At 34.8% G+C, this 25,266-nt stretch overlaps 1 protein-coding gene across 1 annotated transcript in view; it reads right to left on the bottom strand.

The window, feature by feature from the left end:
• The window catches only part of RBM26 (RNA binding motif protein 26), an 89,157-nt gene that overhangs the window by 18,904 nt on the left and 44,987 nt on the right, over positions 1-25,266 (bottom strand). The window contains exons 10-20 of the mRNA XM_081083773.1: positions 22,627-22,738; positions 21,357-21,516; positions 19,639-19,803; positions 18,786-18,917; positions 17,443-17,514; positions 13,093-13,218; positions 12,668-12,742; positions 10,083-10,250; positions 8,582-8,686; positions 3,391-3,603; positions 1,543-1,629 (exon numbers count right to left, since the gene is read on the bottom strand). Coding sequence (XP_080939899.1) covers positions 1,543-1,629; positions 3,391-3,603; positions 8,582-8,686; positions 10,083-10,250; positions 12,668-12,742; positions 13,093-13,218; positions 17,443-17,514; positions 18,786-18,917; positions 19,639-19,803; positions 21,357-21,516; positions 22,627-22,738 — 1,415 coding nt within the window. The remainder of the gene's footprint in view (positions 1-1,542; positions 1,630-3,390; positions 3,604-8,581; positions 8,687-10,082; positions 10,251-12,667; positions 12,743-13,092; positions 13,219-17,442; positions 17,515-18,785; positions 18,918-19,638; positions 19,804-21,356; positions 21,517-22,626; positions 22,739-25,266) is intronic.

Below are 25,266 nucleotides of genomic sequence, written 5' to 3'. Positions count from 1 at the left end.
AAGAAAAAGGTAAAGATAAAAATTATGAACAACAAGCACATATCTATCAACAAATGAACCTAAAAATCAAGTGAATAAAAAATCTGATGAACAGAATAAACCTGTGAATATAACAGAATAAGGGGCATAGAAAGGGAGTGGACAATTCTCGGGGGGAAAGAGGTGTGGGGGGGTGCAGGAAGAGAGTGGACAAAAATCGTACACCTATGGATGAGGACAGTGGGGGGAGAGGGTTAAGGGCAGAGGGTGGGGTGAGAACCGGGTGGAGGAAAGCTATGGGGAAAAAAGAGGGACAATTGTAATAATCTAAACAATAAAGATTTAATTAAAAAAAAAAAAAGAACTAGATTTATAAAAATAGAACTCTATGATAAGGAATCCCCACCCCAGTACCTAGAAACTAGGTTATTACAGGCTCAGCTGAACACTTTTCTGCTACTTATGAGACCCACAATCTTTTATTGAGTACAATGCCCCAAGAGCAACCCCCATCTAGTAAGCCCCAACAATGTATCATTTTGCTGGCAGGGAATATTTACTACAAAAAGGATGAATCAATATTTAGAAGGTATTTTAAAACTTATTTAGACCACAATCAACTTAAAACTTCTGAAAACCATCCAATAATTCATTCACATTAAATTAACTGTTTAGAACATTTAATGCATTTTTTTTAAGGACAAAATGGTGCATCTATTTCTCTACAAGTCTGAACAAAAAACACATAAGGTTCCTATAAATCCCCCACATCTCATACCCATTTTTCTCTTTTAATCTTTTAAAGACAAGAAAGACAAGGTTGCATATACTTCTGGTCTTTCATTGGAAAGACAATTCAAAATAGTTTAAGACAACTGTACTAAAGGACCCTAAAAGCTAGAACTTGGTATCATGTCTTGGGCAAAAAGTTGTAGAGGTTTAGTTGGGCATATACTGATTATGGAAACTTCTTTAGGGTTCAGTCAAAAGGTATTAAGACGCAGCAGATGAAGGATGATTAAGAAGGGCAGTCTGCCAAAGAAGACTTCATTCTAGGCCATCTCAGAAAAAGGATAATGGAAAGTGGAGTGAAAGAAAAGAAACAATTCCTGACGTCTTGAAACAATATAACTTGACATTCAACTTGGTGACTATGTATTCTAATTATATCGTTACATACTAGAGGACTGGTGCACAAAATTCATGCACCAGTAGGGTCCCTAGGCCTGGCCGGCAATCAGGGGTGATGAGCGCCTTCTGGCTACCAGCTGGGGCCCTTCCTTCGTTCTGCTCCGCCCCATTGTGGTCAGCACACATTATAGCAAGTGATCAAACTCCGGGTCTCCCGATTGAACACCCGAGGAGACACTTTTCATATGTGCCTTTTATATATATCGATGACATTTTTTTGTGGCCATGAATTCTACTGATATGTTCTATCTATTCTCAAAGTGTAGTTATGTAGTAAGTTTAAAAAATTCATTTATATTAAAACTTAAAAGCAAGATTTATAAAATATTTAAATCTGAATTTTCAGTAAATCAGATTATTTATAATACTTACTGCTTCAGCTTCTGCTCTTGTCTTGAATGTAATTACTGCATGAAGTGAAGAGTCATCAATCTGACAATCTTCAATTTCACCATATTGCTTTAAATTAAAAACAAGTATTTCCTCCAAATAAATATTTTGAAATATCCAAAATCCTAGTGGTTTTGTAAAATGTTAAAATATCATATAACCCAAAATACATAACAATTCATGGTTATTAACAGAAAAAAAATGGTGAATAATTCATTTTAGTACTTAATATTGTAAGATAGAGGGTGGTCCTATCTTCCAAATAACAATTTATAATTTTACACTTTCTAAAATTAAGGAAACTTATACTTCATTGAACTATTCTTTAAATAAAGGAAACAATGACCAAAATTGAGCTTCCTTATTGTCTTTCCTTTTATACTCATTATTTTCATTCCAGAATATGTTAAATTCTTTCTAAAGCAGAATATTTAATCCTCAGAATATTCTTAGTGTTTGGGGTTTTTTTTTTTGTTTTTTTTTTTTTTAGTATCATGCCCAATTTAAAGATGGGGGTGAAAAAGATTAAGAGAATTTAAGTAATCCCCCCCCCCCAAGTAATTAAGTAAATTACAAGGATAAGAGTCCATATCTTTTGATCCTGATTTCACTCTTACTACAGACTCCTGTAGACCACACACACTACCTTTTCAGACATTTGAAAGCTAAACATATGAAATTATGCTTGTTTCGTATGTTGGATTTTTTACAAGTGAAGGAAGACTTTCTTACAAACAGCAACTTTTATCATATAAAATTCTAGTCCACGGCCCAGCCGGTGTTGCTCATGATTAAAGTGTTGGCCCACGCACTGAAGGTTGGGGGTTTACCTCATGGTCAAGGGCACATACCTGGGTTGCAGGTTCGATCCCCAGCCCCAACTGGGGCATGTGCAGGAGGCAACCGATTGGTATGTTTCCCACTTACACATTGATATTTCTGTCTCCCTCACTCTCTCTCTTTCTCTCTCCCTCCTTACTCTATCTCCCTTCTACTCTCTTTAAAAATCAATGGAAAAAATATCCTTAGGTAAGGTTTTTAAAAAAAATTCTAGTCCTTTATATATCATTACTAATACCTTCCTTCTTTCTTACACAAAAATAAAATTATAAACACAATTTCATTAAATGCACATGCACCTATACAGAAAAATTCTGTAAAGAGAATGAACTTTAGAATCAGTCACATCCAAGTTCTGTCAGTTAAAAGCTGTGTAAATATGAGTAAGTTACTTAATCTCTTCATGCTTCATTTTCCTCATCTCTAAAACGAAGCACAATAAAGGTACCTATCTCTTAGAGCTGTCAAGATAATTCAAAACATAGTGAGTTATATAAGGCACTCAGAATAACACTTCCCAAAAAAAGAAGTGCTTATAAGTTTTAAGCTATAATTTTTATCTACTGGGACCAGTAGCAGTTTCCTTTCTAGGTTGGCTAGACCTAAAATACAATATTAACACATAAAATTCCATCTTAATTTTAAAAATCTGGATGGCTCGAGCAACATGTTAAATTTTTCCTTAAAAGTATCAAATGAAAGTAAACTACAGGATTTCCCTCTCTACAGCAATAGTTTAAATCACTCATTTCACAATACCTCAAGGCTCACTAGGTGTAAGAATTGCAACATATCTTCCAGATAATTAAACAAACAAAAAAACCTCTACAGCTTATTTTTTAAATAATTAATAAGATTTATAAAGTAATCAAACTCTTTGGTCAAATTAATGGGTTTAAATTACTCATGTCATTTTCATAATTTCCCCTTTAATATATCTATTATCCCCAACAATGATTATATTTGCTTTGTTGCTCAGTAAGAAAGTACCGCAAAATGAGGAAGAAGATCTTCTCTATCACTCTCTGTAAATGCAGAAATCTCCAATGCCCTTGGACGGTGATCTACCACAGCATGACCAGGTACACCTCGACCTCGACCTCGACCTCGGCCACGACCCCTGCCTCTGCCATGAGCTGCACCTCGACCTCTTGAATGAATTCCTCTGCCCCGACCAGATGAAAGAATCCCTCGTTTGGCAGCCTAGAGGAAATTAGACACAAGTTAAAGACCACAATAACTAACACAAGCCAAGTGTTATACTTGGTCAGGTGAGTCAAACTTTTATATAATTTGACATCATATTCAAATAATGCCCTAAGAAAAAAATCTCAAAATTTTAAGTTGAAATTTTAGTTTTTAAAGTGTAAGCAAATTTATGTAGCTAATAAATTTAAAAAACAAAATAACATTAATTTAAGCAATGTTTTGAAATTATCAAATGTGCTTTTTTCTAAGTTCTTACTCTCCAAGACATCAGAAAAAGGCTAGTAATTCTTGATTTCCAAATAATACAGTGTAAAGTGTTAATTTAGAAGTCAGTTTAATAAATAGATATAAAATACCTACATATACAATAAATGTATTTTCTCATTTGTGACTTTCAAATACAGTGTTTCTATTTGTTTCCCTGTTCACTTCAGTAGGTAGTTATCTCAAATTCATCACTTTAATCACTTACAGTAACATTATACAACCAATGTTGCATAGTAACTTATATTTCACCACATCAGTCTATATGAAGAGCACACCATTCTTTCATTCCACAAATATTTAATGAATACTTCCTATGTACAAGTCCTTACTCTCATGAAACTCAAATCATAGAGGGGTAAAAAGATATTAAGCAACTAAGTTTATATTATATATTAATGAAGTGACTAAAAAAAAAAAAAAAAACAAAGTTTCATGAGTATCTCCCCTCCCCAAGTTTCATTCTCTACTTTATCCCCTGCATGTATATTAGTAGCTGGCAGATTGTAGATACTTAATATTTGTTCAATGAATCAAAGAAAGAACAAAGAACAAGCAAGACACAAGTAAGGGGTGGGAGTTATAGCTTGAACAAAGAAACCAACGCTGAAAGGAACATAGTACTTCAAAGAACAAATAAAATCTAGTGCAGCTGGACCACATGAGATGGAGATGAAGCTGGGGAACTAGGCAGAGCCAACTCGAATAACTTTAAAGGACCACATTAGGGATTTTAATTTTATCCCAAGAGCCATGAAAATAAAATAAAATATTTAAAGCAGAGTCCTGGTAGGTGTGGCTTAGTTGGATGAGCATCATCCTATGAACCAAGAGGTTGCTGGTTCAATTCCCACTTGGGGCAAATGCCCAGGCTGGGGGGCTTGATCCCCAGTAGGGAGCACGCAGAAGGCAGAAGGCAGCCGATCAATGTTTCTTTCTCTCTCTCTCTCTCTCTCTCTCTCTCTCTCTCTCTCTCTCTCTGTCTATGCTTTTCTTTCTCTCTCTCTCTTTGTCTATGCTTTTCTTTCTCTTTCTCTATGCTTTTCTCTCTCTCTCTCTCTCTCTCTCTCTCTCTCTCTCTCTGTCTATGCTTTTCTTTCTCTCTCTCTCTTTCTCTGTCTATGCTTTTCTTTCTCTCTCTCTTTCTCTATGCTTTTCTCTCTCTCTCTCTCTCTCTCTCTCTCTCTCTCTCTCTCTCTCCCTCCCTCCCTCCCTCCCTCCCTCCCTCCCCCTCTTCACCCTCCCCTCTGTCTAAATATCAATGAAAACATGTTTTTACAACACAAGAATTATCTTTAAAAATATGTATTTAAAGCAGAGTGGTAGAGTGATATAATCAAATCAGGGTGTAAAATGTTATTCTGGCTAGAGTCTTAAGAACAGAGGAGAAAGAAGAAGAGAACAAGCCTGGATACCAGGCAGTAGTCTACTATAGTAATCCCAGCTACTGAAGACAGCTGGTGTACAGTGGTGGCAATGGAGATAAAGAAGCAAACAGATTTAAAACATATTTGGAAGTAACATAGAAAACATGGTAATTAATTGGATATGAATACTGAAGGAAAGGAAGGAGTCAATGAAGATGCTCAGATTTTTGGTTTGGGTAATTGTACAGATGGAGTTTAGGGGCAAAGTAAGCACAATTTTGAACTTGTTGAGTCTGAGGATTCAAATGGAAATGTCAAGAACGGACCATTGCCAAATCTCTGCACGTATAAATATTTCAGTTTTTCACCTTAAGACAGTAAATCTTAACATTAGCTAAAATAATCCAAAATCCAAATAATCTTCAAAGATCAAGGATTAATGTTAATAATAGAGCAGCATATACAAAAGTGTATTCTGAAGAACAAAGTGCTCCATGAAAAAGTGAGTCCTTGGACAAATAAGTTTAAGCAATACTGAATATTTAATGTCTTTTTGGAGATTTACAAATTAAAATAGCCTCTAAAAAACCCAACAGCTAAAAATCATGTTTAATATAACCTTTTCCAAATTTATTTGGCCTTGGAGTTTTTTTCACTAATATCTTTTAACAAAAAATGGAATTGATGCAGTGAATGACCACACTCTCGGAAACACTGAATTACCGCATATACTAACTGCAAACTAGTTTAGCCATTATATGAAACAAAACAGCCCTAACTGGTTTGGCTCAGAGGATAGAGCGTTGGCCTGTGGACTGAAGGGTCCCAGGTTCAATTCCAGTCAAGGGCATGTACCTTGATTGCGGGCACATCCCCAGTACGGGGTGTGCAGGAGGCAGCTGATCGATGTTTCTCTCTACCCTCTCTTCCTCTCTGTAAAAAAATCAATAAAATATATTTTTTTAAAAACACAGAAAATACTATTCAGTGTTTAGCTATGTCAGCATATGAACTAAAACATAGACCAGGGGTCCTCAAACTATGGTCCGCGGGCGACATGCAAATACAAATATTGTATTTGTTCCTGTTTTGTTTTTTTACTTCAAAATAAGATATGTGCAGTGTGCATAGGAATTTGTTCATAGTTGTTTTTTTTTTAACTATAGTCCAGCCCTCCAACGGTCTGAGGGACAGTGAACTGGCCACCTGTTTAAAAAGTTTGAGGACCCCTGACACACACTAATAAAAATACTGATACAAGTATCACATGATCTCACTCATATTTGAAATCTAATGAAGAAAATAAACTAATAAAAAAAATAGATACAGAGACACGGAAGCATCGAACAGACTGTAAAATCTCAGAGGAAAGGCAGGGGTGGGTAGGAAGAGATTAACCAAAGAATTTGTATGCATATACATGCATAACCCACGGACACAAACAATAGTGGTGAAGGCCTGGGCAGGGGGGGTGGAGGGGCCTAGAAGGGACCAGCAGTGGAAGAAAGGGAACATATGTAATACTTTCAACATAAAAGCTAAAGGAGTTCATCACCACCAAACCAGTATTATATGAAATGCTGAAAGGTATCCTTTAAGAAGAGGAAGAGGAAGAAAAAGGTAAAGATACAAACTATGAACAACAAATATGCATCTATCAACAAGTGAATCTAAGAATCAAGTGAATAAATAATCTGATGAACAGAATGAACTGGTGATTATAATAGAATCAGGGACATAGAAAGGGAATGGACTGACTATTCTTGGGGGGGGAAGGGGTGTGGGAGATGCGGGAAGAGACTGGACAAAAATCGTGCACCTATGGATGAGGACAGTGGGTGGGGAGTGAGGGCGGAGGGTGGGGCGGGAACTGGGAGGAGGGGAGTTATGGGGGGGAAAAAAGAGGAACAAATGTAATAATCTGAACAATAAAGATTTAATTAAAATAAATAAATAAATAAATAAATAAATAAATAAAAGACTTAAGAGTTGCCCATAAAAATAAATAAATGAATGAATGAATGAATGAATGAATGAATGAATGAATGAATGAATAAATAAATAAAAATACTGATAATATACTGGCTGGTATGGCTCAGTGGTTGAGCATCAACCCATGAACCAGGAGGTGGAGGTTCAATGAGGTCAAGGTTCAATGCCCAGTCAGGGCACATGCCTGGGTTTTGGGCTCAATCCCCAGTAGGGGGTGTGCAAGAGGCACATCTCTCATCATTGATGTTTCTAGCTCTCCCTCTCCCTTCCTCTCTCTGAAATCAATAAAAACATACCTAGAAAAATACTGATACTACTACTGTTTATTTACTAAAATTATGAGCAAAACTTTTGAAATGATAATTTGGTTTTTAAAATCCCACCAACACAGGCATCACATCTCTAGAATGGAGAAAACACAATTTCTATATTAACATAAAGAAATCTATCTTCTCTAAAACCTGTTATTTTGGGCAGGACACACAGGTGACCATATCAAGTTTCCAGAGAATGAAAAGTGTGCAAGTTTAGGACATCATCTTATGGCTTCCTATGACTGCTAGATAAGACAGCACCTTAAGACAAACACAGTGACTGCTAAATATTAATTCTTTGATACCTGGATGCCAGTACCCAACACAGATTTGTACTGTGTCAGAAAAAGATGATCAAGTTGCTAACAAATTTGGAAAAAAGTATTATTATCAGATTAAGCAAAAGTAATGATCAAAAACATAAAATTAAATTGTGACATTAAACAATAAATATAGACAAGTACCAATTAATGACATTAACATCTCCATACTTAAAATGTAATTCTGATTTTTAAACATCATTTTGCTAAATGTTAAAAATTCTCATACACAGAAATCAATTTCACTTTATTTTTCTTATATAATCATATGACTATTAAGAAAATAGTTTATTTTCTCTTTTATAAACATCCACAGCACCACCTATAGGCAAAACTTAAGCATGTTCTTTGATATAGTTCTACCACTAGAAGTCTAATCTGTAGAACTTAATATTATAAACCTATTTGTGCATAGGGTATCTCTGAAAGAATGCCTGAAAACCAAAACTAGAAAAGTAATAAAATTCAATAGAAGTGGAAGGACTCAGGTACATAGGTAGAACTGTTGCCACCCCTCACTTATTATATAACAGATTTCTCTACTAGCTCTGAAAACTTTGTTAACTTCTTCCCTCTTTCCTATATCAACTCCCAATATGTATGCCAGAGACTGCCCACAATTGTTGACTAGAATGAGGGGATTGTGTTTTCAAATTAACCACCATAACTACATTCACTCCTCTTTAGCACACTGTGTAGCTATGATGAAACATACTTCCAGCTGTAATTCTGTATATTTTCTCCTAAGTTCAGTGACTTCTTCTCCAGCTTGCATCTTCTTATATAAATCCAGCTCTGTGTCAAGTAATTCTTTCTGCATCTAGAAAATAGTAATTAATATTTTTGGTGACAATTAATATCCTGCATTTAAACAAAACATTTTACAAAAAACTTTTACACATTCCCATTTAATCTGTACATTTCTTTTCTATCATTAGTCCTACCATCCTAGTCCAAGCCAGCAATCACCTATAGTCTACAATATTGCTAGCTGCCTAACTTGTTCTTATTCCTACTGATTTCCCTATAATTCACTTTCTATTTAAAAAACCCTGGGATTTTAATGGACTGATATTAAGTAATTTTCAGGAAATAACTGAAAGAAAAGCAAAATACCACAGTATTAACAAGCAATATATAGTATGCTTTTATGTAGAAAAGAATCCATGCACACACACACCAAGGAGGGAAGAGTTGGGAATAGTGTCAGGAATCAAAGGGGAAAGGTCTTCTATATATACCTTTTCATAGTTTAACTTTGAGTCATGTTAATGTTTCACATATTCAAAAAATAAAATTAAATCAACAAGAATGAGGGGGATCCAAAACTGAATAATACATACAGAAATACACCCAACTTTTTCAAATTAATAATATAACCACGCAAAAAGTAATCCTACGCCACAGTTCTGATTCAATACCTTTAGGGAATATATTGTGAGGTTATAAAGAATGAAAATAAATTCTAAATTGTATAGTTAGTTGTTGGAAGTGGTATTGTTGTAACAATTATGAGACTATTTGGAATGTATTACAGGACTGAGCAAATAAATGAATGCTGTGTTGACGATAGTGGAAACCAAGTTATCATATGGGAACAGGGAGATAAAATAAGGAAATGAAGAAAGGAAGAACCCCATTATGTTGGATTAGAATCAGAAATTTCAATAGAAACTAATGATTTTATACATGTACACACACACCAAGTATAAATATTGTATATAACACTGGTTTGTTTGTTTCTTAAGCACTTATTATCAACTGAAATTAACTTGCTCACTTATTTGTTATCTAATAAATTTTCCCCTGGTTCAATAAATACATTCTGTAAAGTGTGGTCAGAATGTTACTTCTCTCTGTTTGTTAATGTTTTATACCACAAACACCTTATAAAATAAAGCTCAAAATCCTCAGTCAAGCATTTAAGTAACTATTATCATTCTGTCTTCAAGTTACCTTTTCAGGATTATCCATAACTATTTTCCTAATTACTAACTTTCCCACTGTAATCCACAGAATTCAAAATATTAATAGAGTTTACTTGTTTGTGTTTATTTACTTATTAATTAATGAAGGAAGAGATGAAATCGTAGCATACAATGGTCAGATTTTAAGCAAAGGATATAATCTAAAAGGAAAAGAACTTTAAACAATGTAGTGTTTTTAATGTGTTTTTTTTAAAGAAGTAATATGAAAAACAACACAAATAAAAATACCTGAGTCTTGGTTTTTATACTTTTTGGAAGACAGCGTCCAGGAGAAGTAGCTTTGACCTCATCTTTCAACTTGGCAATATTTTTTGTCAAAACCTCTAAAGTTTTCATTATTTCTGCTTTATCTTCAGACTTCATTGCTTTGTTTTTCTCCAGTTTCGAAATTAACATCTGCCAGATTTTTTAAAAGAGAAAAATAGAAGATACTTATTCCTACTATTATTAATAAAACAAACATAACAAACTAAGTATAAAAATAAGTACTACTTTTAGTTTGTATATTCATAACAAGGCTTATAACCACTAAAATACCAGATTGGTGATGCTAACTATCTCAATTCAAGCCTTAATCTTGGTTTACTTTATAAAGAACTATAGTATTACTCTTTGGGTCTGTCTCTTAGAACACAAGAAATTCAATTCAATCCCTGAAAAGCTGTCAATTTGAAGTAGTATTAACAATTTTACTTTCTAATCATTTGTTGATATTACTGCCTCTAAGTACTCCTGATCCAAATGGAATCTATAACCGAGAATGAATCACAGGAGAAATTCTGCTTTCCCTTCATATAATGAGGTTTAGGAAATGAAAAGTTTAATTACTTTCTTTGTCATAAGGAAACTACCTGGCTAGCCTAGGAATGATATTCCCACCATGGACAGGGAACAAGAAGAGAAACAGGGTATTATGGGATATAAGATACCACACATTATAGGTTCTCTGAGTCATGATGGTTTCAGTTTTTGGTATAAAGCACTATGATTTCTCTTTATCAAGCATATCCAACTTTAAATTATAAATGACATACATTTTGTATACTTTTTCTATACTTTTTGTATTTTCAGTATTTGGAAATGTCATAACCTTTATTACCAGACTAGGGGCCTGGTGCACGAAATTCGTGCACTGGGTGTGGGGGGGGGGGGGAGAGGGGTGGTGTCCCTCAGCCCAGCCTGCCCCCTCTCACATACTGGGAGCCCTCAGGCGTTGACCCCCATCACCCTCCGATCACCTGATCGGCCCCTTGCCCAGGCCTGACGCCTCCGCCAGAGGTGTCAGGCTTGGACATGGGACCCCCATCTCCCCCCGAAAACTGGCTCTGGCCCCGCCCAGGCCTGAGGCCTCTGGCCCAGAAATCATGCCTGGGCAGGGGACCCCCATCTCCCTCTGATCGCTTGCTCCACCCCCCGCCCAAGCCTGATGCCTCTGACCCAGGCTTCAGGCCTGGGCAAGGGGACCATCATATCCCCCCAATCCCCGGCTCCGCCCCCCGCCCAGGCCTGATGCCTCGGCCAGAGGAGTTGACCCTCATCACCCTCCGGTCACCAATCACCAGATCGGCCCCTTGACCAGGCCTGAGGCCTCCGGCAGAGGTGTCAGGCCTGGGCAGGGGAACCCCAGCTCCCCGCGGTTGCAGGCTCCGCCCCTGCCCAGGCCTAACGCCTCTGGCCTAGGCGTCCGGCCCAGGCAGCGGGGACCTGCAGTGGCAGCGGGGGGCGCCGCGATCGTGGGCTTCGCTTTAGGCCCAGGCAAGGGACCCCTAGCTCCTGGGACTGCCAGCTTCGACCATGTGCAGCTCCCATCGCTGGCTCCACCCCTACTTCCTGCTATCACTGGCCAGGGCGGCAAAGGCGCCTGATTCTCCGATCATGGCTGGGGGGCAGGGCAAAGGCGGCCCCAGGGCCGCCTTTGCCCTGCCCCCCAGCTCTTAGCTCCCCCCTGGGTTTCTGAGCACTGTCAGTGGCAGGGGGCTTCTTCCTGCTTTCCCTTTCGCCTCCCTGCATTGTGCCTACATATGCAAATTAGCCGCCATCTTGTTGGCAGTTAACTGCCAATCTTAGTTGGCAGTTAATTTGCATATAGCCCTGATTAGCCAATGAAAACGGTATCGCCGTACGCCAATTACCATTTTTCTCTTTAATTAGTGTAGATATGATTCAAGAACTTACACTAATTAATGTCATAAACAAGAGACATAAAGAAATACTGTAAGCTACATAGGTAATTTTTAATTTTCTAGCAGTCACTTTAAAAAGATAAGAGATACAGTAAAACTAATTTAATAATATATTCTATTTAACAAAAAGTATTCAAAATGTTACATTTCAACAAAAATTGAGAGGTTTTTGCTTTTTTTATTTATACTACATCTTTGAAATCTGGAGAAATATTTTTTACACTGACAGCACATCTCAACTTGGACTAGACACATTTTAAGTAAATAATAGTCAGATATGGCAATTAAATAAAGGTCCATCTCAATATTAAGAAAAAGGTTCCATTTCACTATCTGTTGAATAAAGGACTACACAGCAATATACTTGGATAAATACTTCTTATTTTCATTTCAAATTTGAAAACCATAGTTCCATTTAAACTACTCCAATTCCCAGTCCACCATTCAATGTATGCTCTTGATGTCCAATATTTATCAACTGATAATATACTTTATCATTGGTAATATCTTAGTTTTACCATATCAGTTACAGTAAATGTTTCTCAGTAATATCTATATAATGTAAGATTAAGTTCACTCAAAGCTGTAACATTTATAAATATATTTTGCCAAATCTAATTAATATTTTACCTTCTGTGTTTCAATGTGCTTTTCTAGAATTTCTTGTTTTCTTTTCCTTACATCCTGCTGAAGTTTCAGTGCCTCCTAGGGGAAAGGACCAAAAATATCATTAGAATATTGACCGTTTATTATTCCAATAAACGAAGTGATTTAAGAGGACAGAAATGGCTATAACTGCAGAAGCTTGGCAATAAAAATTAAATGCAAACGTTTCCTATGTGACACTGAAATATATATGCAAGTTTTAAAAGATCAGGAGAATCTTTCATTCCAAGAAAAATATTAATAGTTACTGCTACACTATGGAAAATAAAAGTTCAGAGGCAGCCAACATACTCCTTTTAAATTTCATTTTGTTATGAGCACTGAAAAAACAGATACATGCAGAGGAGCTTTTCTACATGCAAATTTTGTATAATAATAGTTGGACTTACCTGTTTTTTTTTCTGTGCTTCATTATTATCAACTGCAGAGGGGGAAACAAGTAAGGTTTTTTGTGCAGCCTTCAAAGCAGCTGGATTATACACTGTTTTTGTTAGGCCAGTAGATGTAGATAACACCTACCAATAAAAATTCAATTTTGTAAAAAAAAATGTACCAGGCATTCATGATTTTCTGAGTCCTGTTTTCTTATGAAATAACATTAAAGCACTTCTGTTAAAATTTAGTACAGTGAACTAAATGTATTGATTTAAAAAGAAGACTATGAAAAATGAATAAACTATGAAATAAAAAAATTTAATTAATATATTTATAGGAAAAAAAGTAAAAACAAACATAAAAACTTCAAGAAAAAGCAGTCATTACTATATCACTGAGAAAATATTAGTTGCTGAATACCTGCGCTAGTATTCCTACTAACTAAAACAAAATCTGTACTTAAGAGCATGGCACAGGAAAAACACTGGATGTTGTTCCTCAAGCAATTTGCAATTGTTTGTCTCTTAAGATCATTTGCAATTTATAGTTTGGAAATTAACTTTGTTGCTTTCTTTCTCCATCCTTTTGCTAGCATTGCTCCTTCTGCTACAAGTGACCTTTACCTTTAAACCCAGCTCAAGTTCAACACAAGCAGCCAAGACTTCCACAAAGTCCTAATCATTTTTTTTTTTTTTTTTTTTACCCAGGTCCTTCTATGAAATTTTATTCCTACAGCTATTAAATTATTTAGTAAAAATGGTCTGATGATTTATTGTTTCTCTCCCTGTCTACACTGTAAGGTCCTTGAAACAAAAAGCGTGCCTTTCTCCTCTTTGCTCTTTCTCCAAATACCCAATCCTTGCTACTGATCCTTATAATAAAAGGCAAATATGCAAATTGTCCCCTCAACCAGGGGTTCAACCGGGAGTTCAACCAGGGGGCAGGGCCGGCTGGTGAAACGCCCATGGCCCCTCCCTCTGGCTGGCCCAACTGGGGCGGGCTGGCTGAACCCCACCCATGCACAAATTCGTGCATCGGGCCTCTAGTTAATTATAAGACCCTGGGTAAGTTCAAGTACTTTTCAGGCTTCAGTTTGTTTTTCTATAAAATGAGGAAGTTCATCTTGATGATATCTAATGTCCTTAACCAACCCAGGAGAGTAGAGATTTTTTGGCTTGCTTCATTGCTCTATCTTCAGTGCCAAGAACAGTTCCAGCACACATTCTAAATACTCAATAAACACTTTGCACTAAATTAAACTGAAATGATGATAAATCCAAGTGGACAACCTTTTCTACACAAAGGTCAAGTTAAGAGAACTGTATGGGCTACTTTATCCTTCAAAAGCAAAAAGTTTCAAGTTCCATGGGGTGATTCGTTACTGCGTCTTGGAAAGGAGTCTAGGAATTCCTTCAGAGAAATCTGTGACTACTATATAAAAACAAAACATTAAACCATATATATGAAGAATGTAACTTTCCAGAGGAAAAAACATAGCTTCCCAAGTCTTAAAGGAGTTCATGATCTAAAAAGACATTAATAGGAGAGTATCAATGAGAAAAAAAAACCTTGCTCTCTAGCTACTAAAATGTAAATATCTGGATACCAGAGAAGTAGCAATCTGGACACTGCATTATAATCTTTTATCATGGAATAGATTAGGGAACATCACAAAGTTTAGGTAACTCATCACTATGCCTATTATTCAAGAATGCTAGCTTCTAAATAAAATAAAACCCCAGAATGCTATAACTTATATAATACATACAAAGAATTTACAAGAGTTTTAAGGAGATAATGTGAACAGCCTAAATCTTTTTAAAAAACTAACCAGGATGGTGTACACAGATGCCTTTATTCTTCACAAATCTCCCTAAGGTAAGCAGAAGCACTCAAACATCATCTGACTGATCACTCTACTCAAATAATACCTATTTAATAGCTATTGCAATATCTTAATATTTAGCTATATGAATCAGGTTTTAAGTTTCCTCTCTATTAGTCCTCTCACAAAAATGGAAACTTAGAAGAAGAATCACTAAAGGGTTTACTCAATGTTATTTACAAGAAAGGGATAAAAATTTTACATTTGTGTATTTATTTGCTTTAAAAATGACAGAAGATACTGGATGGATATTAGTATTGAGATTTTCCCTGCCTTCAATAAAAAAAATATTTTTTTTTAGTAATATTTGATGATGAACAATCTTCTATTTTTCCTAAGACTTCTCTGAATCACTGACCTCTAAGGATTCTGCAGCAAAAATCACTATGGACTAGGGAGAGAGAACAAAACTAAAATGCTATTCTTTAAACAGGTTCACTGAAGTTGACTGAAAGTTATATTTTAGAAATAATTGCTTTCCAGAAAACATTCTTTACAAGTAAATAGCTCACTGCCATTAGTGATTTTTCATAAATTAAATTAGTGGTAACTATATTAATAAATTATACTATCATTTCCAAGAATGTCCCCCTTTTAGCCTAAAGCTATATAAAACATGCTAAAAAAAAATGAAAACAGTAGCAAAAAAATAATAAAGATTTTGTAAAAGCTATAATTAGTACACTTCAAATTTGTACAAATCCAAATGTCGACATAAACAGATCCTAAACATCATCCATCAGCTTTGTGTTCATCCCCAGAACTGCTAAGAATAAAAGACTTATATTGTTCATTTATTCCTCAGCTACTTATCAAGAAAAATAAATCTAATCAAAGTAAATATTTACATATTGCTAAATTTAGTAGCACAGACTAAGGGACATAAATTTAGAGAATGGGGGGATATCATATGAAAAAATATAGAGGTTTCATAGAAGAAGTTAGTGATTTTTTCAATCTTTAAAAGAATGACTAGAATTCAGTTAGGCAGAGGGAAATGTACTTCAGAAAAATCACCATCAAAAAAATAAAGAGGCAGGCAATAGCAGAAAAAGACTCCTTAGAAAAGAAAGGTGTAACGCAGACGTACTAACAGAACCAGAATAACTGAGGTATGATAACCTGTGAACCAAGCTAAGTCATTTAGCTGAGGAAATGAAGGTTTCTTTAAGCAACTAACATTAAAATAAGTCTGAAAGTAGGATGGTGGCAGAGTACACTAGATGAAGGTATGGCAGCTCTGAACTGCGTCCATAGGCCAGGAGCCTGAAGATGATAGAGAAAGAGACTTGGAATGCAAACACAAGCAATGACTCTAAAGGCTTTTAGACTATACAAACTGGAAACTGGTGGTATAACTTCCAAAGGTAAGGCTAGGAGAAATTAATTTCTGTGGGAAATAATGAATCATGTTAGGCATGTTATGCCTGAAGTAATGCTGAGGTGTCCAAGAGGGAAATCTGATTTAGCGAATGAAATTCATATTCAAATATCTAGAACTGCCAAAGTTTTACAGAGGAAGTAAGGAAAACAATATACTGAAGAAGCAGTACAGAAAAGCAGATCAGCTATCTCATGGGGTGTTCATGAAATTAATTACCCATGTAACCTTCATAATGGACTAAAATAGGAGATCCAGATTCAAGTAACTCAAGTGTATTGATCAACCAAAACACTATCTGGGCCTTATCTTCCTTTATGGTGAGGGTATAAAAATGGGAAAGATTATCTAATCCTAATATACTGTGTTTCCATATACCTCAAATAAGACTAAAGATCAGGACATTCACTCATACCTAACCAGGAAGAAAAAAAAAAGCCCCATCTACACAAAACTAGAAGATAGGTCCATAAATTATTTTAATTTAATCAGTATTTGTCTCTTTATTTAAAAAAAAAAAAAAAAAAGACTAGCTGTATTGTCAGGCTATATAAAAGTTATTAATTATAAATAAAAATACTACATTTACATCATCTTTTCCAGTTTACAAAATATTTTTAAATAACTTTTACTTAATCCCTCAAAAACTTTATGAGCAATATAAATATTACCATCACCATATTATGATGAAGAAAGTTTCATAAAGATTAACAGCACTGCCCAATATCATGCAGTTAGTAAATAGTCAAAGCTCAAACTCAAGTACAATTCCTAGTTCATGGCCCTTTCTTTTAGGCTGCCAGAGTTTTCAAAATAAAATGTAAAAAATATCTCTAAAGAAAACATAGTAAATACAAAGAAAAAGAATAAATGAAGCACATGGAAATTATAGTGAGCAGCAAGTATTAAAATGCTGATGCAAAAAGTAAAAAAAGGGAAGCAAATATTTTTCTTTTCAGCAAATGGAAAGCAAAATGGTAGGAATTAGAGATATAGATACTATTAAGAAGCAAAAGTTTGAAACTATGAAAAAATTAAAAAATTAAGATGCCATCTGAAAACATGAAGCCAAGACAAACACATCATGCTTCTTCTTACCTTTTCAGTTGCTGAAACAGATGGCTTTGATACAAAACCCAACCTGTCCTTCACAGATAATTTAGTTACATTCTAAAAAAATTAAAATGGACATATTCAGTGTTTCCCTAAACATATATGTCTGAAGGGATTATGAACATTCTGATTCTACTAACATATACTGACTTTTAGGTATACTGATGTTAATCACAAAACCTGGATCTTTTTTTCAAAGAGAGACAGAAAGAAAATGTGTATGGAAAAACAAACAGTATGTAATATTAATCATGAAAAACTATGATGTAAAATAAGATGTCTAAGCCAGGTGGTTGCTAAAGTCCCCTCCATTGATACAGAACCATAAATTCTTAGAAGTCCAATGCGCTATCCATTGCGCCACGGAGCCACCTAGAACCATAAATTCTTAGAATCCTATAGAAAGTTTGAACACTGTAAATATTAGGTTTGAGTAAATAAAGGATGTGCCTGCTTCTTGAGCTTAAAAATAAAAGTCATTCTTTCCTAAAGTATGTTTTATTTTATAGCCAAATACATTGCATTTGCTGATGATTTGGAATAATAGGATGAGGTGGGGGTTTTTTAAGTAAATAATAATTTACCAATTTACCTTCTGCATGTTTATTTTAACAGAATCTCAATCTATTACTTTTTAAATAGAATCTCAATATATTATTTTTCAGGAAGACTACTGGAATAAGGTGTCATCCATTAGCTAAGTAGGATAGTATATCATTATTTTATACAAATGCTGAAACATCTGGAGACAAAGAAAAGCTAAGTTTTAGAGACTGAAGGTATAGAAATAAGAAATTGCCACTCAAGTATGGAAGGGAGTGGGAAGGGAATGACATATGGAAAAGAAAATCCAAGAGTCAGGAATAAGTGATGCAAAGTTCTGAGAGTGTAATAAGTAACTTGAATCAGTATATTAAGCATGTTACAACTGGATGGTTTAAGCCTTCCTGTCCCAACAGCTTTCAGTTCGGGCTACTGCATAATTATTTCTGAAATATAATTCTAGTTAAGTCAAAGATGATGGGAAAAAATAAGATTTAGTATACTGAACTTCACTTTTCAGGCAGATTTGCTGAAAAATACCTCCTCCACAAAGTGAAAGAGAGTTCTTTCTTTTAAATAGGTATTAACTAGAGAGAAGAATTTAATATTCAAATAGTATAGAAAAAATAGAATGTGAAAATGTTATAATAGTAACAAAAATATGTATAAACTATCCTATTTCTGTATAAAATACATACAATTAACTATAATTCAAATCACCAAGGGAAACTAATTTACTCAGAACCTACTATGTGACAGACACAATAATAAGACTTTTCATTCACCTGAGGAAGGTCTGAACTGGCACTCTGGGCTTCTGCTGGTTCAATAGTACTTGTAGGTACTGGACCCAACCGCTCTTTGACAGACTGCTTCACAACAGGCAAAATGGGCTGCTGGACTAAAGGCTGCATTACCTCAGAATAAGAAAAAAATGTTAAACATTCACAAGCATCGAAAATAACCTTTGTTATTTTGTTACTAAATTGCTCATGCAGAGAAAGTCTTAAAAGTGCAGCTTATAATCAAAACCTAGCCACCTTCCAAATTTCTTCACGTTTTCCTCTGCATATAAGAACTTATTTATAAAGTAGAGAAAAAAATTAAAATCTACACTTCACTACCTTCTTTCTTTATTTTAATGAACGGTAGAAAGTTAAAGAAACAAACTGCTGTAAGACACCTCTACGAGCAATTAATCTAACATTACATATTGACTGATTCACAGATTGAAAATGAGAGGGAGAAAAGGAGAGAGGGAGGGAGGGAGGGAGGGAGGGAGGGAGGGAGGGAGGGAGGGAGGGAAAGAAGTGAGGAAGGGAGAGGATTTCCAAAATGAACCCATAGTCTGACTTTGTGGAATATGTAAAGCTATCATGTACTGAGTGTCTCTGATCTACCTGGGAATTTTTTCTATATGCTTTACACATACCTATAATTATCTAATAAACTAGGGCTTAACTTCACAATAAAATAAAAGGAGAGAGATTAAGTAACTTCCTCAAGTCTATATATTCAAAAGTGGTTGAGGCAGGATCTAAACTCAAAAGTCTACCTGACTGCAATGCCTCTGCTCTTAAATACTATGCTTTCTAAGCGTGTTCTGTGAGCATTTAATTTCACATAAATTTCTCTTACCTTTGGAGAAGTAGTTTGTAATTGCTGGGTGCCTCCTTCTCTGTGCCAATAAACCTTAATAAAGCGATTGTTTAGCACTGCTTCTGTACTTGATATTGCTTTCTTTGCTTCTTCATATGTTGCAAATTGGATAAGGGCACCTTCAGGATCACCATTATAGGCAACCTAAGGTGTCAAATATTAAGAACAGTGAATTTCCAAATGAATATAGTAAAATTCCTCAACAAATAAAATATTGGTCCTCCTATGTAAGATTCTATCTTTATACTTCCTTAAATATAGACTATTACCATAACCTACTTTCACTCCAGAAGAATGCAGGAGGCAACCAATCGATGTGTCTCTCTTAAAATGATGTTTCTCTCTCTCTCTGTCTTTCCCCTTCTCTTCCACTCTCTCTAGAAATCAATGGAAAAATATCCTCAGGTGAGGATTGACAAAACAAACAAAAGAGTGCAAGAAAATTTAAGAAATAAATAAATTTTACACATAAGTAAACTGAATTCAAAGAGTATATGATTCTGCAGACTCATATTAGTAAGTAGCAGATACAAGGCTTTTCACTTCAAATTTTTTGATCTTTTGGTTTTGAAAATTCTTTTAAATTTAATATTACCAGTGTAGTTAATTGTGTGAGAAAAAATATTCCAGAAGCTTTTTTGTCTAAATCTAAATGTGACAGATCAATTAAATAGCCATAAAAAGATATTCACAAATAACTACAGGGTAATGTGTATAAGATGGGTCCATAATTTTCAAATATATACATTTTTAAGTGTGTGTGTTGACTGACTGATAAGCAGATATAGATAAAGAAATACAAAACAAAAAAATCTAGAATAATACATGGTAAATTGTTAACAACGATGTAACTGTATCATGGGGATATATGGGAAGAGAAATGTAAGGGACACAAAGAGTTAACATAGAAACATTTGTTTTAATTCTATATCAATTTCTATTGTCCTGCCACAACCAAGCATGCGATTTTCATCTATTTCCTTTACATTATTTTTAAATGGGAATAAAACAAAATTTTCCAAATTAATCAACTTAAACTGTACTCTCTAAAATTTATTATTTTTATCAGGTGATGACAAATAATTCTGATTGAAAAAAACTGAAAAAAAGAAAGCCCAATATTATTTCAACACTTTTACATATTACACAATGTAAGTTCAATACTAAATAACCTTACAAGTTATATCCAAAGCCAAGGTCTAACTTAGGGTGAAGTCAAATACAAACTACACTGATATTTATCTTGAAAAATATTCAAAAAATGGTACAGGAAAAAGCAAATGTTTCAGCTAATTATGGATTACATGGTCTCTGGGCCCCATCTGTTAAATGTATCCCATCACAGAGGCAGCAAAAATAATCTGACTAAAGCATCTTATTGTAATGACTTTAAGAAACTGGGGAAATGAAAACTACAAGATTAGAGTTTACCAGTGTGATTATTTAACTTTGCTATAATTTTATGATAACCTCTTCTAGGTAGAATGTATGTAATATGATCAAAACTCCTGCCTTTTCAGAGCACAAAAGTTATTAAAAATCATATATCTAATATATAAAAAATTTCATTTCATATCCAATTTTTCAAATTTAGGTTACCAAATTTTTCATAATTCCTTATAAAATATTTTTCTTATTATATTGTTATCTCCCTAAATAATTAAGCAAAGACAACAGAATCACTTCACAGCTCTTACCTGTAAGTTAACCAAAGTTCCAAATCGACTAAAATGCTCATTAAGTTTGCTGATATTATTTAATTCTGGTGGAACTTTTCTAAGTTCAAGTTTGGTGTTTTCATTTCCAAACTGAACCTTTTTCTGGAAGCCTGGGCTGTTTGTTCTATTAAAATTTGGTCTGTAACAAAAATCAAGTTAATTAATACATTCATTTATATATTAATTAATATATAAATCCCCTTATTAAGTACAAAGAAATAAAATTTTATTATTTAAGTTCTATTTTTTAAAATTGAAATTACTGGTTGATTATGGAAATTTAAATTTTCTTTTAAAAAAAATAAAGTCTCCAAATTAGTAAATGTTCGCATGTTTCAAGGAAGCCAACTGAGAAGGGCTCTTCAATATCACTTGTACTTGGCACTTTCAATCTACTCCTACTTAAAATTCTTGAAAGGTCCTAGCACCCTATTTCAGTCAATTTGCATCTATAACCTTTGTTCCATTTCTGCAAAAGCTAGCTTAATGAAATGTATCCTATTTTAAAACCTTGATCAAAAGGTAGGGATGACTATCTCAACTGCTTCTCAACCTAAAAAAAAACAACACTCAGAACTGTAGACCGCACATTTGACACTTGGGAAAAAAGGATAAAACTATGGCCCTGAGAGGTTACAATGCTTGCCTTAAATCACAGAATTAAAGGCAGAGCCATAACTAGAAATTATTCACCTTTAAATGATGTTATAAAGCTCTAAAAATGTGTGTTCCTAATCTCGCCTCAAACATGAAAGTTTATAACTGAATCATCATAAACACCCTAACATTCTGATTCCTTACCTCTTTCACTGAAGCCCTTCCTTGACAACTTCAGTCCCTCCCCCAACTCCCCAAAAATCCCTTTCTAGCTCTTAACAGGAACTGCTTCCAGGCTAATGCCTCTTCTCAGATCTGACCCACACTTTCTTCCCTAATAATAAGCTCATGACTATCCTTTATATGGGTAGTATTCAATGATATCTCCAACATAAGGAGTATGTTGTAGGTGGGGGAGGTGGAAAAATTGTGTTCTCAACCACTATACCATTTCTATATAAAAATGCCTTCCATGTACCAGACAACTGAATAACAAATTTTTAGAAAATTTACATTTTAGTGGGGTAATGCCTACAGAACAAAATTATATAAATTTTATTTTGAAAAATAGTACCATACTGTCATAATAATACTCCAACTACCCTAAAAATTACTGTGTACAAAAATTCCTCAATTTCCCCTGACAGCTTACTTATCAAACCAAGTCTTCTTTGTAGTAACTCCAGGCTCCCCAGAACCAATCGTTCTTTTCCTTGACTCTGAATCCACTACTATCCTCATACTGCTTTTATTAGGAGGCTTTTCTGTTTGAAAAGAAAATAAAAGAAAATAGATTAATATTTTGTTTATCATTGCTACACTTCCTTTAATTCATATTGAAAACAAAGTTCTGGCACTTTGTCCAAGTATATATTTTAGAGGAAATAGAAATAAATGTACTTTCAATTATAGTAGTAATCTAAGAGATTTTAATTTATTTCTAATTCACTTCAACCTAACTAAAGAATTAGTAATTCTCACATGTCAAATTAAAATATGACTCTGGCCCTGGCCAAGTGGTTCAGTTGGTTGGAGCATCATCCAGTAGACCAAAAGGTTTCAGGTTGATTCCTGGTCAGGGCACATACATAAGTTGCAGATTCAATCCCCAGTCAGGGTGCATACGAGAGGCAACCAATCAGTGTTTCTCTGTCTCTGTCTTTGTCTATCTCTCTTCCTCTCTAAAAATCAATAAATATATCCTTAGATGACAATTTAAAAAAAGGGGGGGGGGGGCTTTATTGAAATAAAGTAAATAAATAAATATTACTCTGTGGACAACTTCTATAGGTGGGGGGTGGAAATCTATGTCACTGTTCCCCTTTACCATCACCCTCACCACAAATATGACCTTTAAGAATTGATAACTTAAAGAGTTGTGATTGAAGTGAGTTGCTTATTTAAACACCAACATATTAATATAATTAGAACATACATGATTTTAAAAGGTAAATAAATATTCAAGATTGAAATGCAGTGCCAAAGATCTATTGAATATCTACTATCAACACTTTACATTTACTTAGGGTTTGATACAGTTTTTTTAACCTATTATTCCCAAATGACATGCAAACCTTAAACCATATAAAATATATAATTTTAAAATTCCCTTTTTTAAAGAGAGATTTAAAAATTGTTGTATAAATCCTATTCTTAGTATTTCTAAACACATAACTAACCAAAAGAACTTGGGATCTGTTTCAGCACAATCTCTCTCAGGGCTACAACTCTCTCTAATCTCTATGCAGTAGATCATATCAATTTATCACTTGTGAACTCTGCTCTGAGGACCAGTCCTAAATTTCTAACTTCTGGGTTTTCTCTGGCCATCTTCTTCTGGAAATCCCATGGGTATCCTAAAACTATGTACAAAACATAAATTACCTTCATATCAATGTACTTTTTAAATATTAAACATTTAAATTAATGAAACTACCATATCCCAAATCATATTTGATTTCTAACTCTGCCCACATCAATTCACCTTGCATGTATTTCCTCTCAATTCCCACTGAGAAAACCTTGATACAAACTTGCATTACTTTTCACCTAGTCTACTGTCCTGAGCTTATGCTTCTAGATTCTCCTACCACTGATTTATCCTATATAGAGAACTACCAATATAAGTGCCCAGAACTCTGCTGCTTTCTTCCATCTCCAACCTCTCCCTCTAAACTGACACTTCCCATCGACATTTTTTTATATACATAGTGATTTTGGGTGTTTAGCTTAGTTAGACAACCATATTCTTTACATAGTGTTCCCTCGATATTTCCAGTACCCCAACTGGCACCATACATTGTTATCACAATATTATTGACTATATTTCCTATGATTTACTTACTTCCTGTGACTATTTTGTAGCCACTAATTCGTGCTTTAGTCCCTTCACCTCTTTCGACCAGTGCCACAACCTGCCCTCCCCTCTGAAACCACCAGTTCTATCTGAGTCTGTTTCAGTTTTGTTTGTTCATTTATTTTGTTCTTCCCAATTTCACGTATAAGTGAAATAATATGGTATTTGCCTTTCTCTGACTGACTTATTTTACTGAGCAGCAGAACAGCTAGGTCCATCCATGCTGTCGCAAATTGTTTAAGATTTCATTCTTTTTTTTTTTTTTTAAATATATTTTATTGATTTTTTACAGAGAGGAAGGGAGAGAGATAGAGAGTTAGAAACATCGATGGGAGAGAAACATCGATCAGCCGCCTCCTGCACATCTCCCACTGGGGATGTGCCCGCAGCCCAGGTACATGCCCTTTGACCGGAATCGAACCTGGGACCCCTCAGTCCGCAGGCCGACGCTCTATCCACTGAGCCAAACCGGTTTCGGCAGATTTCATTCTTTTTTAATATTTCATTGTATATATGAACCACAGCTTTTTTTATCCAGTTGTCTACTGATGGGCACTTGGGTTTCTTCCATAGTTTGGCCATTATAAATACTGCAATGAACATAAGGGTGCATATATTCTTTTGAATTAGTGTGTTGGGATTTCTCCAGATAAATCCCTAGAGAATCAGTGTTTTGGGATTTCTTCAAATAAATCCCCAGAAGTACAATCACTGTGTCAGAAGGCAGGTCCATATTTAATCTTTTGAGGAAACTCCATATTGATGTCTCCCATCAACATTATTCCATTTTAAAAAGAAACCTCTTGAGACCACTTTCCCCTCCAGCTCCAGCATTCTCTCACTCCTTATCCTAACAGCTATTTCCGAGGAGCTGTCTACACTAGCTAAGTTTGCTTCCTTACAACCCAGGCATTCACTAATTCTCTGAAAACTGGC

The sequence above is a fragment of the Myotis nattereri genome (genome assembly GCF_964212035.1).
Source record: "Myotis nattereri genome assembly, chromosome: 2".
NCBI lineage: Eukaryota > Metazoa > Chordata > Mammalia > Chiroptera > Vespertilionidae > Myotis > Myotis nattereri.
The sequence above is the reverse complement of the archived record's forward strand: the minus strand, read 5'-3'. Positions and strand labels throughout refer to the sequence as shown.